This window comes from Melanostigma gelatinosum (assembly GCF_949748355.1).
Source record: "Melanostigma gelatinosum genome assembly, chromosome: 10".
In the NCBI taxonomy this organism is placed as follows: domain Eukaryota; kingdom Metazoa; phylum Chordata; class Actinopteri; order Perciformes; family Zoarcidae; genus Melanostigma; species Melanostigma gelatinosum.
In genome coordinates this window covers 24447856-24465318 of record NC_136643.1, presented here as the reverse complement: position 1 = coordinate 24465318, position 17463 = coordinate 24447856, and the positions used below count along the sequence as shown (strand labels likewise).

Genomic DNA, 17463 nt, shown 5'->3' with positions numbered 1-17463 from the left:
AACGCTAGTTGCATTATTGGCCTGTAGTTTGATGGTTCAGTAGCACCGGCTGGCAGAAAGACCCGCGGCAGTACGTCTACAAAGGTTCATTAGAGATAACGAGCTGCATGGGCTCTCCTCTCTGTCAGCCATACATCAGCTGCTGATACCAGCAACGAGGTAGCAGGCGGTGTGATGAGCAGGTCTGCATGAAAAATGTAAGTATGTAGGAAACACTTACATTAAGTACAAACTCTTTGAACACAAATTGGAAGCTGTTTGGAACACAGCAAGTGGGAGATTAAATGTCACTTTGACGTTATCGGCAATTTATCCAGAACATCCCTCCGGTAAACGCCAGAATGTCTGGCTAAATCACACATGCTTTGCTTACTGTTTTCTACCAAGCAGCTGCTGATCTTCTGCTTGACATTCTACAGTTATTATTGAATGACTTGTTGCTCCGTCTCTTAAATAAATAAGAAAAAAACAAAATGCACCAGGTCCAAGTTTTTCCTGCAGAATTGGGCTACTTGTAAAGTGTTGCCCAGAGTATAATGTTGGTTTTGTAGATGTATTTGCATGCATATTACACAAATGATGTCCACAAATTGACTCCAGATCAGCACGTAGCATACACGCATGGACATGGGACACGCCCGCCCACACACACACACACACACACACACACACACTGAGGCGTCCTCTCAACCCCCGGGAGACACGTGACTTGGATGTAACTCCAGTTCTATGAATCATTGCTCTCTATCACAAAGTAAATGAAACACAGGATGTAAATCATGACATGGCCTTACCACATCATACAACACACATTTAGCGGGTCTTGCTTACGACAGCAGGATGCATTTTTAAGAAATCCGGATGTAGATTAACAACAGGTTTAAATAGAGCAAACCTAGAAAACACTTGTTCTGTTAAATGTGTCATCTAAGTCGTGCTGCAGTGACCCCCGTGTTTACATTACTGACTGTATCTGTTGCTGCGATTGTGTTTGAATCCGAAAGCAGAAAGCAAACAGCTGATGCAACCTAATCCTGACAGTCAACACACGCTGACGCCACCGGGGCGACGAGCGTCTGTTCGATCAAACCTGCGACGACGACGTCGTTGATTGATTTGGTGCAAACTGTTATTAACTGCTCAGCCTAAGCTGTTGGGGAATTTCAGCTTTCCACATTCATTCATCCAAGATGATGAACTGTGTCGCTTTGAATGCTTTCAACGTGGGAGCAAAGCAACGTTGGATATGACGGGGCCCCGGGCCCCGGGCCCCTGTCCCCGCGTCGGGGCAGCTGCTGCTATGGGTGCAGACGGCCTCACCTGTTGCCTTCTGAAGACATTTAGGCACTCACATGACCTGTGTGTGTGTGTGTGTGTGTGTGTGTGTGTGAGAGAGTGTGAGAGAGAGAGAGATAAACACACACACACACACACACACTCTGGCTCTCAGTCGTGCCAAGCTGGGAAATGAGCCTCTCCCCTTAGATAAATGTACATCGTATTCATAGAGATTTATACTTCCATAATAACAAAAAACAAACCCTGCCGTCTGTTGGCTGTCTGAGCATACTCGGTGTCACCTTCGCTGTCTGGCGAACAGCTTCCTCTCTGACAGGCCGACGTGAACAGAACGTTAACAGAACTGCTTCTAGCCGTGTTAATGGTTCCAGCAGGAGCACATGCTAACCTTTGACATCTACACGTCTGGAAACGTTGAGCACCAGCTACGTCTCTCCGCATGTGTGTGTGTGTTGTGACCTTACCCCTGTAGTTAGACATAAGAATATATAAAATGGATCACACACACAGTGACATCACTTCCTGACTGTGTGACCTTGCTATGACAAAAGAAACACATGTACACACCAGAGCCCATTCATGCTTGAACGCTGACGTGTTTTTTTACTTTCCTGTGGGAATATGAAATGAAATGTGTGTGTGTTTATGACGTATGAAAGTTGCATGTTCCAATGTCTCACCACGTCCAGGTTACCTGCCCGGACGCCGTTACTTGCCAGGTTGTCGGGGAGATCGGATGTAACCGTAGAGCAACCAGTGAGCTACATGAACGGAGCCCACACAAAAAGACACAAAAACTCCACAGGGACAAAACATTAGAGCAACATTTATTCCCACAACGAAATGAAAAAAACATGAACGCCCTCTGAAAGACTTCTGAGTGTGTGTGTGTGTGTGTGTGTGTGTGTGTGAGCGGTTGGAGTGGTCAGAGTGGTTTTTGTGTAGCTTTATCTCTTTGAAATGTTGTAAGGCAGTAAATCAGTGATCACAGACACACTGTGTGTTTCTGTGTGCTTCGGTGGGCTCGCTTGCAGAAAGTGCTGCAGTGTTTCTCTTTACAGAACATTAACTTTGTGAAGTTGTGTTTTTTTCAGCAGTTTTTGGAGCCCATATATATCCGTGTTATTTTGCATCTTGAGCTATAATTCTATAAATGTTTTATTATCTGAGGAAAAAGAGCATCAGGAAGTCTGTGGATAATTCAGATTGAAGCCTGTGTGAGAAATCAAAGTTAACAGCTATGAGTTGTACAGTCACTCCTAAAAGGCCCAGGCTAACCTGTGTGTGTGTGTGTGTGTGTGTGTGTGTGTGTGTGTGTGTGTGTGTGTGTGTGTGTGTGCGCGCCACAGAGAGCCGATGATCCACAGTTAGTAATCGGACTGTAGACACAGATTATGATGATCTCCAGCAGGACTCGTTCACAGAATACCACATTTTGACAGCAGTGTGAACGATTTAGCGGATCTCGTTCCCCATCAAAGAGGATTTGGTCCAATCTGTATCATCACGGATTGAAATGGTGCTGATGGGAAACTTACGTTGTGAGAGTAAAAGCTTTGTCTTTTGTCAAGTTATTGTTTTCACATCACGTTGTGAATGTGTATTTAAATTCTCTAACATGGACACATAGGTCTATAATAATTATCATCAAAAGGTCACAAAAGCCTGACCTTTGACAACTTCAATTTGTTGCCAATTATTTAATTTCTTTAAATTTAGTTTAAGTTTTATACCAATGTTCTGTTTACATGAGACATTGAACAGCAGATGCTTTTTTTTTTCTCAATTATGGATACCAGGAGCTACATGACTTTACCAACCGTAGTTACCACACTGTTAAGGAGTGCACAGTTAAAGGTGTGTGTGAAGCTAACGTTAGTTCATCGGTGTACCGATCGCTAGCAGATGTCTCAGAGAGTTTCTGGATGATGTCAGCCTCGGTGTAAGGACACACACACACACACACACACACACACACACACACACACACACACACACACACACACACACACACACACACACACACACAGAAGGTGGACTGCCTTGTTCCTGGGCAGCTTGGCAGCAAAGATGAAGATTCAGGTTTTCCCTCTGTCTGAGGATTTAAGCTCAGTCTCCCTGCTCTGTGTGTGTGTGTGTGTGTGTGTGTGTGTCAAGTCCATTCAATGGCCCCGGGTTAGTCAGTCTTGTGTGTTTAACAGCCATATGCTGCTGTAATCACTGCTGTGCTGCTACTGTACAAACATACGCTGGATGTGTGTATATGCGGTGAACATCTCTGATGGAGAAAACACATGCTGGATGGATCAAAGGTGTGTGTGTGTGTGTGTGTGTGTGTGTGTGAGATCGACCGAAAGAAGAGCCAAGATAGGAACAAAAACATGCATGACAGTTATTAAATACTTGAGACCCAAACTGGATTGAATGTTTGGCCACACTGCTGTTTGACCTAACTGTGTGCTGAGAGAGAGGGCGAGAGAAAGGAAGGTTTAGTTCTTACACTGTGTCCTTTCTTGACGTTACAGCCTCTGCTTTCTTTCAATCACAAAATTAACACATAAGGAACACCACAGGGAAACTACAGAATCCTATAAAAACCCAAGAAACAACAAAACAAATAGACCCGTCCTTTTGAATACCGTAGTCATATTTCTTTGAACAACATGAAAAACCTTAAATAAGCAGCTACCTAAGCTTCTGCGTTGACTGAAAATGTGGTTAAAGAGACTTTAAGATTCGTCACTCGCTGCTGGTCCATCATCAGCCTATTTAATGTTGTGAACAGATGCAGACCATTGCAGCTGCAGCTGTGATCAGAGCCGACATGCTGCCCTCTGTGTGTCCACAGCTCTTACTCTTCTTTATTGCTTTTTCAAAGTTAGAGTTTTGCCCTAACAAAGTCTTTTGAACTTCTCGATCGGACCACATTTGTGTGTATTAAGCTTTTCTCTTCTCCAAAACAAAACTGCTGAACTACAGACCTCCTGTGACAGGATTTAGTTTACTCCAGGTGCTTAAAGGCCACTGTTGTTCATGAGATGAAACATAAGTCTCTGTTGCTTATTAATTCTCTCCCATTTACCATTTACCTCCAAAGAATCCAGAAAAATGTCTCGATTAACTTTTGAGTGAACGTTAACCAACCTGGCTCGTATTAAAAACACTTCTTGAAGTGGTTTTCACAATAAAAGGCCACTGAGTTCTTCAGCCATGTATTATAAAGTATATTTAGGAAGTGATGAGTTAATATCAACAGCAGCTGTGTGCATCAATATGATTTTATACCATCTAATGAACAAACCAGAAGATGACGGAGCTCCCGCTGCTCCGTGAGTAATGGAGTGACTCCTGGCAGAAGGTGATAAGTAAGATAATATCGTGCAAAACTGGTGCTGAAAGTTCAGTCCGTAAAATGTAGTGCTGGTTTTATTTTTTATTGTACAATTTACAAATCACAAACAATTAAAAATGACTTCACTGGATGTCGACTGTAGAAGTCATTAAATTCACCGTGTGAGTCAAAAGTCTTTCCACATTTGATTCAGCTGTGAAAACAGGTTAAAAAGATAAAGATAGAAGCTAAAGCTACAAATCGCAGTGAACAACACAGGGAACAATAATAATAACACAGGGAACGACCTCATCAGCTGACAGAGACAGAAAACAGTGAAATTAAGGAACAGCACTTTTCCTGTAAAGCCGGGTGGGTCTTTATTCACTGTTACAATCATTAAAAAGTATACCTCCTGTCTGATGCTACGCTACGATTGGCCAGTCCGCATTCGAGGGGCGGGACTTATCGAGGGGCCAATATAAATGTATCTCTTTCTCTCTGAAATGTCCTTTTTTTTCTTGCAGTTTATTGTTTATTGCCACATTGTTTTAAGGCCACTGAGGAGAGTGTGTGTTTTGTGAGTCTGTTTATGTGTTGTGGCAGCCGGAGGGGCAACCTCAGAGGAGAAGTGGTAGAGGGACGATATTGCCGGACATGGAGGCGGAGCCCCATGTCAGGGAGTGGAAAAGAGCGCCAAACCACCATCAGCCCAAACAAGCAACACCTGAGGAGGAGAGCCGAGGGAGCGACCACACCCTATCGGAGGAGGAGGAGGGGACTATAAAAGGGCCCCGGACACAGGAAACTAGGAGAGAGAGTAGGAGTGGAAAGAGACGGAGACACAGCAAACGCATTGGAGACAACTGGCTTACCCCTTGATCACCCTGGAACGTCTGACTACCCGCCCGGCTCCCGACCCCTGCCTGTACGACTACCCTGCTCCTGCCCGCGCCCTGGACCGTATGAGGAATACCCGTTGTGCACCGAACCGTGGAAGTGAACCCCGACCATCCCTCTGGAAAGCGGACAGTGTATTGTTGAGTGTCTATCCTACCTCTATCCACTCTCTATCTTCAGTAAAAACCTCACTTGCACCATTTATCTACCGACTGGTTGTGTTTATTGGTCCGTGTTGTCGTGAAACCCCCTTGCCACCCCGGGGGCTGTCACAATTTGGTGGAGAATGTGGGCACAGTCCGGTTCTGGCAACACTGACCGATAGACCGACCAACCCAGTAAGCATGGCCACCCCGGTGCCATTTCAAGAGCTGCTAGCGGGGCTAATCGCTAGCAACCAGGAAACCCAAAAACGCCACGAACAAGCCATGCAAGTACAAATGCAAATCCTCCAAGCACAGCAGCAACAACAATACCAACAGCAAGTACACATGGAGCAGTATATGGCGGTACAAACCGAACGCGCGGAGGCGATGCAAAGCGACATCAAGGGCATGTTACAGACACAACAGGAGCAACGTACCGTGGAGAAAGCCAACCCAGCGCGCTTCCTTCTCAAGCAGACGGCAGCTGACGATGTGGAAATATTTTTTCAGATATTCCAGACAACGGCACTCCGGGAAAAATGGCCAGAAGAGCACTGGGCTGAGTTGATAGCCCCCTTTTTGATCAACGAAACGCAAGTAACGTATCAGGACTTAGAGCGCGCTGGAAAAGTTGACTTCCGGGTGTTGAAAGCGGAAGCGTTACAGCGATGCGGGGTCACGCTGGTACTAAAGGCACCCGACGAAGGTTTATCATGTGAACCTGCTCAAGAAATGGGTGCGTAGGGATGCCATGCTCTGTTTCTCTCTCTCTACCCTCCCAGGAAAAACGGAGCCAGTCGAGGTACCCGTGGGAGAAGAGTTGACCCCCCGGCAGAAGCAGGACGTCCGGGAAATGGTGGATCGGTTCCGGGACGTGTTCTCCCCGGACCCCGGATACACCACACTGGTGCAACACCGGATAATCACCGAGCCCGGGAAGAAGGTGAAGCTAAGGCCGTACCGCATCCCCGAAGCCCGCCGGGGGGCGATAGAGAGGGAGGTACAGAGTATGCTGGAGGCCGACATCATCGAACCCTCGACGAGCGAGTGGTGCAGCCCTATAGTGTTGGTTCCGAAACCCGATGGCTCGGTCAGGTTCTGCAATGACTTTAGGCAGCTCAACGCCATCTCAAAATTCGATGCCTACCCGATGCCCCGGGTGGACGAGATGATAGAGCGCATCGGGAGGGCCAGATACATCACCACCCTCGACTTGACTAAAGGCTACTGGCAAGTGGCAGTAGCCCCCGAAGACAGGGAAAAAACGGCCTTCACTACGCCCATGGGACTGTACCACTATAAGAGGCTGCCGTTCGGTCTCCACGGAGCCCCCCCCACGTACCAGAGACTGATGGACCAGGTACTACGTCCCCATCGAGAATACGCGGCAGCCTATCTGGACGACATCGTCGTGCACGGGGAGGAATGGGGGGCTCACCTCCAAAGACTGGAAGCCGTCCTGAAAGCTCTGCGAGGGGCGGGGCTGACAGCCAACCCCAAGAAATGTCGCCTCGGCCTCCGGGAAGCTGACTACCTGGGGTACACCATCGGCCGCGGCTGCGTCAAGCCCCAGGTAGGGAAAGTCGAGGCGATCCGGGAATGGCCCCGCCCCCGCACAAAGAAACAGGTACGAGCATTCATTGGGCTAGCTAGCTACTATCGACGGTTTGTTCCCCAGTTCTCTGCTCTTGCAGCACCCCTGACGGACCTAACAAAAAACCGACTGCCAGATCGGATCGTATGGACGGCAGAGACCGAGGACGCCTTCGAGAAGCTGAAGGAAGTACTCTGTTCTGAACCAGTGCTGGTGACCCCGGACTTTACGCAACCATTGGTGGTACAGACAGATGCCTCCGAGACCGGGGTGGGTGCCGTCCTGTCCCAGCTGAGGGATGGAGAGGAGCACCCGATCACATACGTAAGCAGAAAATTATTACCGAGAGAAACGAGATACGCCACGGTCGAGAAGGAGTGTTTGGCCATCAAATGGGCTCTGGGGGAGTTGAAATATTATCTGCTGGGACGACACTTTACCCTGGTCACGGACCACGCCCCCCTGGTATGGATGTCCCGTTCAAAAGACAATAACGCCCGGGTCACACGCTGGTTTTTATCCCTTCAACCATATGCTTTCTCTGTTGTCCACAGATCCGGGGCCGCTCATGGAAACGCGGACGCCCTGTCTAGACGGGACGCCCTAGGTTCCTGGAGCAGTCCTCCCCCCAGGTCGGATTTAAGGGGGGGGGTATGTGGCAGCCGGAGGGGCAACCTCAGAGGAGAAGTGGTAGAGGGACGATATTGCCGGACATGGAGGCGGAGCCCCATGTCAGGGAGTGGAAAAGAGCGCCAAACCACCATCAGCCCAAACAAGCAACACCTGAGGAGGAGAGCCGAGGGAGCGACCACACCCTATCGGAGGAGGAGGAGGGGACTATAAAAGGGCCCCGGACACAGGAAACTAGGAGAGAGAGTAGGAGTGGAAAGAGACGGAGACACAGCAAACGCATTGGAGACAACTGGCTTACCCCTTGATCACCCTGGAACGTCTGACTACCCGCCCGGCTCCCGACCCCTGCCTGTACGACTACCCTGCTCCTGCCCGCGCCCTGGACCGTATGAGGAATACCCGTTGTGCACCGAACCGTGGAAGTGAACCCCGACCATCCCTCTGGAAAGCGGACAGTGTATTGTTGAGTGTCTATCCTACCTCTATCCACTCTCTATCTTCAGTAAAAACCTCACTTGCACCATTTATCTACCGACTGGTTGTGTTTATTGGTCCGTGTTGTCGTGAAACCCCCTTGCCACCCCGGGGGCTGTCACAGTGTGTTGTGGGGACGAAATTCTGTTCACACAGTCGCAGTGTGGGGACTATCCTCCCTCTAAAGATGGTCCCCACAATGTAAACCATTCCATTTTATAGGTTAAGTCTTGGTTTTCGGTTTGGGTCAGGGTTGTGTTTATATTGTGGTTGTGGTTAAAGTTAGGATAATAATTGCATAGGGGAGGAATTTGACTTAATGCAACGTCATCCTGAGTGGCAAAAACATGTGTGTGTGTGTGTGTGTGCGCATTGTGTGCCCTTCTGCTGGTGTGTCCGCATGTATCGACAGTTGTAACTATTTGCATAATCCTCTCCATCACCTTTTTCCTGGTTACCAACAACGGTTACAGAGAAAGCAAGCATTTTTAGATGTATTATACAAGTATGTTCATTAATATTTCTTAATAAACGTGAATAATTTGATAGTAAGTCTGCCTTTATTGATTTAAAGGGGATGGACAAAATATATGAAACGTCTCTTACTGCACACATTCTTGTATACAGCCTCCAATGTAAGTCTTCGTGGATATAACAACACATGTTCTTCTAGCTTCAACAAGCTAGCAGAAACGACTTGGTGTGTGTGTGTTTTTTTTAGATCCATTCATTCCCATTTTCAGTCAAAGTGAGCAGTCAGATGACATTTATTTGGTGCCAAATGGAGCTGACTGTGTCGCTGTGTTCACCCTAACGCTGCGCTGTAAGTGGTGCATGTGTGTGCAAGTTTAAGATCTATGTTGAGCTAGAATCCATCCAGATTGTGTGTAGGACCCGGTTGGCATTTGAATGTTACATTTGAATGTTAATATTGTCCCTTCAGCCTCACTTTTTTGTGGCCTGTTTTTTTATTTCATATAAAACAGGTTTGTGTTGATGTTGGCGCTTTAAAACATGGATTTGACTTTTATCTGTCTTTCGGTGTCCTGAGATATATTTTGCAGACTTTGCGTTCTCACTGTGGAATTTTCTTGAAACGTGTGTGTTTGTGTGCGAGTGTGTTTTGCAGCCAGGACAGCGTATCGCATGCACATACACACAGCATGACATGGACATTTCGGCTTTTTTTCTACAGAGAGAGAGCGAGAGCGAGAGGTGAGGGGGTAAAGCGAGCATAAATAAGAACGAGGGAGAGAGAGATTTCATAAGATGACAGACGGATGACCAGATGAACTGAGAGAGAGAGAGAGAGAACAAGACCAAGGGAATGGAATCATGAAGAGATAACAAAGGGTGGAAGAATGAAGATGAACTCTCATTTCACTTTATACTGTTTCTACTGTTACTTCTTCCACCATACTGTTATATAACAATTAACGTAGGTGTTAAATGCTTTCAATCAATGGCAGATCATGAGATGATGAGCCCCTTGGCACAGAACCCACCACCTCTGCCATAGACTTTATAGTAGTTTAGCCTCTTTTTGTTGCTGTTTTAGCGTCTTTGTAGTCTGGTAATAGCCAGATGAGTGTGGGCGTGTTCTCTCTCACAGGAATGTTGATCTGATAATGGGATTAATACTAAAGGCTCCACTGTTTTTCTCTCTCTGTCTCTACTCAGGGTCACTGAGGACTGAAGGCATCAAGGCGTCTGATGTCCTTCCTGTGTTAAAGGAGAAAGTAGCCTTCGTGTCAGGTGAGTTTCAGTCGGTGTGCTTCAATCACCAAACATTCAGTCCAAGACAGGAATCCGGAGGCACACACTGTATGCCAGAGTTGTTTGAGATCACACCTAAGACACTGAGATCATAGAAAGCTATATCAAAATACAGCAGGCAGTGGGCAGAACTCCAGGAGCTGCAATGGTATATGATGGTAAATGTTCATCATACTCAATAGCGCCGTGTCAGCCTTTAAACCACTGATGTCTGGGCCTAGACCTGCACACCTCCTGAGACAGGAAACGGGCAGGGAGAATCATCACAGGCCCTTCACACCCTGAACATGACTTCCGTGAACTTCTCCCCTCCGGCGCATCACCGCCTGCCAAAGCAAGCAGGGAAAGCAGACGCACAAACTGTTTCACTCCGCGGGCCGTCAGCCGTGTGATGTATTTAGATTCTGAACAAACAAGATGCAGCGTCACATGACCTCAGAACATTGACCTCACTAAAGATTGTACCCCCTCCAAATTATGAAAGATGTACTGAAACAGCAGCCGTGAAGTGAGGAGCAAAGATTGCTAAAAAACAACAACGAACAAAAGGATATATGCTTCTGTGTTTCTGTGACTTTATTGAGAAACTTTTTGTGATACATTATTACATATTGCAATGGTTATTTCAAATGCAGGAGTTGCGTGTTGTTACATTATGGAGTGAAAATGTATTACATTTTGTGTCGTTATTACACAATGCAGTCTTTTTACACAACAAAGTTCATGTGCAGGCTCGTACTACAGTATTGGAAAGGAATATTTGTATTACATATACAAAGTACTGGCACTGTGGTGCAAGATTTAAGCACCGTTTAACATTTCATCAGTTGCAGTACTGGTTCTTTTAATCCTGTTTGTCGTTATGTGTACCAGTGAAAAGGTAACTGAATGAGAGAGAGAGAGAGAGAGAGAGGGAGAGGGAGAGAGAGAGGGAGAGAGAGAGAGAGAGAGAGAGAGAGAGAGAATGTTAAAGACAGAGTGCCAACAACAATCTGTCATCAAGATTCCTCCCGAGATTACAGCAGCGTGCTTCCTCCCAAATCACACGCTCAAACACACAGACCCATTTTCCACGACTGAGTAGCAGTTTGATAAACATTGCGGTTTGTGTTTCTTACATTAATCTGACCAAAACATCTCTACTCACGTCGTTTATCACAGACGGGGAGAGCGAGAGCTTGTATTCCGGACGGCCTTCGGAGCCTTTGGAAAGTGTGTTTCCCGGCCGGTGTAGCCGTGATGGGACTTTTGTTTCAGACACAGAGATATTAAAGCTGTTAGTGTAAAGTAAGAGCAGATTAGCACTGATCCAGCGATACTCCTCAGTGATGAAGGAGTGACAGTGGAGAGTAATGGAATCAAGCTTAACTCGTTGCTTCATTTTTCATTCCAATGTACATCTCATACAAATGTAGATTTCTGTTTCGGCTGACAGTTGAATCGTATCATTTACAATCAAAAACATCTTCTTAATTCTGGAACTTCAGTCTGACAATGCTGTAGCAGTAGTACAACTTTAAACTGCTGCTGCTAAGAATACTGCCATTATATAATGGCACTGCTACTACTTCTGCTAAAGCTACATTACTACCATAGAAATGAACATATGAATGCTTTTTAAACACTACATACAAACATTAAACATCACGCGTCATCATTTGATTGTGTGCGTTCGAAGGTGGGCGAGATAAAAGAGGCGGACCGATCGTGACATTCCCTGCAAGGAGCAACCACGACCGAATAAAACAGGAGGACCTGAGGAGGCTGGTGACCTACCTTTCTACTGTCCCCAGGTACACACATTTCCATCTCTCACACACACACACACACACACACACACACACACACACACACACACACACACACGCACAAATAGCACGTGCCGAGTTTACTAAACTGGGCGTCTCGCAGGGAAGAGGTTGCGGGGTGGAGTGCATGCGGAGTGCCTCAGTGCTGGCTCCACACTGCGGAAGTCAAACGCTCCTCTCTTCAACATCACAGCAGCAGACAGAGAGCAGCGTTTGATTTGCATCAGCATGAGAGCTGCAGTGTTTGCAGCGGACAGCAGCGAGTCTGTCACACTTCGCTCGGAGTCCGTTTAATCCTCGCCGGCCCTCATCACGGTCTGAGGACGTTACGCAGAACGAGCTGGTCTGGAGAAAACTCTCCAAATCTCTTTTTTTCCTCAGCTGACTAAATCATCAGATGTCAGAGTGTCCTTGAATGCAGCAGCAGGGAGAGTTTTCGTAATGCAAACGGAGACTGATGTTGAAGTTTAAAACGTACACCTGGCTGACTTGAACACAGTGTGACTGAACCAAACTAAACCCAAAATGTGTGTTATTGTTTGATCCCCGCCAGCCCCGCTCTGATTACTGCCGCTAATCCAGCTGCTGTTTCCATGGTGACGAGCGGAGTTTGTGCTTCCCCGAGGCGGACGATAGTGGATGTGCTTTTGTTGAATTTTCATTAATAGAGGTTGTGTGTGAGTGTGTGTGGAGCTGAGGTCATTCCAGTGTATCTTTACCATCTAATCAGCAGCAGATGGATTGAAGGCCCAGATGTGTACACTCCAGTGTACACATGGAGTGTACACATCTGGCTCTCGCACTGGTTTCAGAGCAGCTTCTGGTCACCAGTTTACAGCTGCTGTCCCATCTATCACATGTGGTATCACACATTGTTTCGTTAAAATTCCCCCTTTTATCTCATTTGTTTAGATATTTACAAAGATTAATATACGTTTCCCACACGCTTTTCCCGGAGAGATGAAACTATTGATGCCATTCTCATAACTGTGCTGTGAATATCAGACTGTACAGCACGTAGCCAGTCCGCTTAGTATTACATTAAGACTGGAAACAGTGGAGACTTCAGGATGTCGGTGTTCCCGGTGAAGAAACTGTTTATAATTTGCTTACCGAAAGGCATACTCTGAGAAATAAATAATTGTATTTCACTAAGTACGTATCAGTGACAGATTGCAAGCTCATGGCCTCTGCTGCGTCCCTGTAGAGCAGTGCAGACTACTGCTTACACTGGTTCCCTGAAGGTTTCTCGCAGTAATTAGTCTGGTGCAACAGTCTGATGACTGACGAGGATGAAGCAAGAATCATGATTGGTTTCTCTGTTTAGGAGATTTTTCCTTCTTTCCTCTGAACTTGTCGGTTGTCTTTCTCCTCGCCTCGTCTTCTGTCTTGTCCGATTGCTGCCTCTCCGATCAGCGAGGACGTGTGTAAACGTGGTTTTACCGTCATCATCGACATGCGCGGCTCCAAGTGGGAGCTGATCAAGCCTCTGCTGAAGACCCTGCAGGAGTTTTTCCCGGCTGAGATCTGTGTGGCGCTCATCATCAAACCGGACAACTTCTGGCAGAAACAGAAGACGAACTTCGGCAGTGCGAAGTTCTCCTTTGAGGTCAGCGGGCTTCTTTGAGTGTTTCATCCAACACATAGTCTCACTTCAGATTCCACGTCTTCCGACAGCAATAACTGCTAAAATCAAACATTCATTTTGACATTTCTTTTGAATTCCTGTTCACCAGACCAGCATGGTGTCAGTTGAAGGTCTGTCCAAACTGGTGGACCCCTCCCAGCTGACGGACGACTTTGAAGGCTCTCTGGACTACAACCACGAGGAGTGGATGGAGCTGAGAGTCTCTCTGGAGGAGTTCATATCCAATGCTGTTCACCTGCTGTCCAGACTGGAAGACCTGCAGGTGGGGGGGTGGACAGATAAATGGGCAGATGAATGACTAGCTAATCAAGGGAAAGATGGAAGGATGGAAGGAAGGAAGGTTTGAAAGGATTAAAGGAACAGTTCATGCCAACATGAAAACGTTGTACTGTGTGTTGCAGGAGCTTCAGTCCAAGAAGGAGTTTCCGGCAGATGTGGAGGGATCTCGTCGGTTGATAGATGAGCACACGCTGCTGAAGAAAAAGGTCAGCGAGCAACTGTCAGGACAGTCCGATACAAACTCCAGGCATCTTCATAGATTCGTTGCATTTGCATCCGCTGGGCTAGAGCTGGTTGTGTCATCTATACATACAACTTTGAATCATGTTAAGACACTGAAGTCCTCTAATTCTGTCCTGTAGGTGTTGAAGGCTCCAGTGGAAGAGTTGGACCGGGAGGGCCAGAGGTTGCTGCAGTGTATCCGATCGAGTGATGGTTTTTCAGGGAGGAACTGTATCTCAGGCTCTGCTGACTTCCAGAGCTTGGTGCCCAAGGTAAAGTCACTCCAGCTGATCAATATAATCTCTTTTAAATGTCACATCTTAAACATGGTACAGTTTGGGGGGGAAATGGCCTCCAAAACTCAGATTGTTGTTTTAAGTGTCTGACAACATTATAGGAAGAGCTCGACAGAGAAACACAAGCTTTGTTCTTTTCCTTTCTCTCGATCCGGTCCGTTTGTTATTGTGTGTCTCGCTCTTCAGAAGTCTCGCTCTGAAATCTCCCGTCACATCTGCTTTGTTGAAATCGGCCAAATATTCAGTCGTGACATTGAAAATCTTTGAGAAAACACAAAGTTTCACTTTCTGTACTCCAACACACCAAACTCTCAACAGCTCTCGCTTACGTTTTTACCGTTGTCCTCCAGCAACGAGTCACATGACACAATGTTTGAGAGAAAAATAAAGTGTTTATTTCTCGTAGCGTTCTTTCCAAAGTGTTGTCAGACACTTCCAACATCAACCTGAGCTTGTCAGTGTCTAAAACAAGCACTGTCAGTGAAATTGACTTTGAGGAATTGCCCGGTTTGATTACATTGCAGCCGGTTTAAGGGTTTGTCTCTTAAACACAAAGACTTGGGGAAAATAGGGCTGAAAAAAACTAAATGGACCCTTTAATGTACATTCAAATGAGCAATACAAACAGTTAAGGGGTGGTTTGAGTGTATTAGACATTAGGATTTCCTGTCAAACTGGAGGGTGAAATGTACAGCGTCATTTTTCTCCCAATTAAACCAGTTGCACTCCGCTCCAAATGGCTGGAAGACATCGGAAGAAACGCCGTCTAACAGTTCTTCATTCCCGCTTTTCGCCAGGTGGCCAGTCTGCTGGATAAGCTTCACTCCACGAGGCAGCATCTCCATCAGATGTGGCACGTGAGGAAGCTGAAGCTGGACCAGTGCTTCCAGCTCCGTCTGTTCGAACAGGATGCCGAGAAGGTGAGCGTGACGTCACTAAGGCGGAGCGGAAACCATCACTGGGGCCGCGTCACGCAGAGAAAAGGCATCGGCTCGAAAGTCTCACACAGTGTTACTGTGTTACCGTAAACGTCTCCGGATACTCCTTAGTGAACCGAATGAATTAGCCTGTTCATCCAAACAGAGGAACACGGTTGGCTGTTAAAAGCAGCCAGTTCTGCTTCACTTTACAACACCAGTAAAGCGAGTAGCTGCGGTTGTGACTTAATGCTGGGAACACGTTCATCTTTGTCATACCAGCCTGTTCACACTCACTCCAAAATACTATACAGAGAAAGATCACAGCCTGTGATGGGCAGAGGTCGGTATTTAAGACATTACAGGTAATTGCAACCTCTGAAATGCTTTTATTCTGTAAACGCCGCTCCACAGCTGTAGAAACACTGCATCAGTGACTACTGCAGAGTGATGACTGACGTCTGCACACCCAATAAATACCGAGATATCACCAGGATGACTTCAACCTGTAGCCCCGCCTCTGTACAGAGCTGCATGTGTTTCGTAGAACCCAAAGTGTCGTGGATGAGATTGCAGCTTGTACAACCAAACACACACACACACACACACACACACACACACACAGACACACACACACACAGACGGGCGTCAGCTGACTTGGTGTGTCGTTCCACTCAGAGAATCCACATGCAGGAGCAGTAAATATTTACTGTGAAAGCAAACAGAGCGAGAGGAGCTGCGGGGGTGTGTGGACGGCTTTACACTGTGGGAAACACTCGGCGCTCGCAGAGGAGCCAGAGAAACGGTCGGACCTGACGAGGTGTCTCGCTCTGCGGAGATCACCGCCCGGAGGAGGAGGAGGAGGAGGAGGAGACTGTGGGGGACGATGTGGTAGCCATGGTAACCACACGACCGGCCTCCATCTGTCTGCAAAGATTGATTTGCGACGAAGGGGCAACGCGTGAAGGTTGTCCCGGCCTCTCAGGCTGTGCACTGATCAGCCGGGGAAGAACTTTCCAACTCCTTCAACGAACTCTCATTCAGGGTCAGAACTTCAGAGTGGACACGAGGCTCATAGGGAGCCAATCTACACGCCGATAGCGTCATTATTCTATCGCCATTACATTGTGCAATCAACATTTATTCACAATGATGAGGTAAAGCAGAGTTCACCGCCACTTTAAAGGAATATTCCTTTGTTTGTTTCCAGCCTGGGTCATGTTTATGTCACAGTGTTACTCACCGACTGTTTTGTAGACACACAGTCAGTCAGGGCAGCTGCTTGACTGATGCCAGACAGAATGTTATGAACTTCAGTTCAATCAACTTCAAACACATCATGCAAAGGCTTACAACAGAAAACCATGTAACGCTGTCCGGTGATGATATAATTCAGAACAATTAAAAGATTGTTTTCCTCTCCACATGCTGAGAGAACTCCTCAGCGTTTTACTTTATTATTAAAGTTTGACAAAGAAATCACAACTCAAGGTCCGCTGACGAGCTTCTCCAGAGCTTTCATCCACAGGAAGCTAACTCTCAACAGCTCAATGGTCCCTCACATGTGCTCTGGTGGCAGAAGGTTTTATTATATTTGATCCTGAGGCAACTTTCAGCTCCGATGCAATGCAAGAAATGAATGTGCTTCATAGTTTGCAATGTTATTAATGCTGCTGCTGTGTGTGTGTGTGTGTGTGCGTGCGCAGATGTTCGACTGGATCAGCCACAACAAGGAAGTGTTCCTGCAGAGTCACACGGAGATCGGCCGAGGATACCAGCACGCCGTGGAGCTGCAGACTCAGCACAACCACTTTGCCATGAACTCCATGGTAGCTACTGTAATGTCATCACAGCCGTAACGCTCACGTCACATCGCTGTAGATCACTCAGAGCAGCGATGAGGAGAGGTCAGCGGCATGATCGTCACACAGAGCCAGGCTCTGGGCAGCTCACCTGTTCACAAAGTGTCACAGAACATCATAATGTAGTTACAACCTCGCCGTAGTTCAGCTGCTTCCAAAGCCGATGAGAAGAAGTCAGTGAAACTCGAGTGCACTCAAAGCTGAATATTGTTCTGTAGAATAGAATGGAGACTTGTTGATGAACTTGCTGCAATTATGAGTGCTGGTGTTCATTATTA

The 17463-nt window shown here is 46.8% G+C and overlaps 1 protein-coding gene across 3 annotated transcripts in view; it reads left to right on the top strand.

Moving 5' to 3' along the window:
* Nucleotides 1-17463, top strand: part of kalrna (kalirin RhoGEF kinase a) — a gene marked incomplete at its 5' end in the record, with an annotated part of 96997 nt that overhangs the window by 15313 nt on the left and 64221 nt on the right. For all 3 annotated transcript variants that reach the window (XM_079276714.1, XM_079276713.1, XM_079276715.1), the window contains 8 exons: nucleotides 10058-10132; nucleotides 11832-11946; nucleotides 13378-13570; nucleotides 13698-13871; nucleotides 14011-14094; nucleotides 14251-14382; nucleotides 15204-15326; nucleotides 17030-17152. In XM_079276714.1, the coding sequence (XP_079132840.1) occupies nucleotides 10058-10132; nucleotides 11832-11946; nucleotides 13378-13570; nucleotides 13698-13871; nucleotides 14011-14094; nucleotides 14251-14382; nucleotides 15204-15326; nucleotides 17030-17152 (1019 nt within the window). The remainder of the gene's footprint in view (nucleotides 1-10057; nucleotides 10133-11831; nucleotides 11947-13377; nucleotides 13571-13697; nucleotides 13872-14010; nucleotides 14095-14250; nucleotides 14383-15203; nucleotides 15327-17029; nucleotides 17153-17463) is intronic.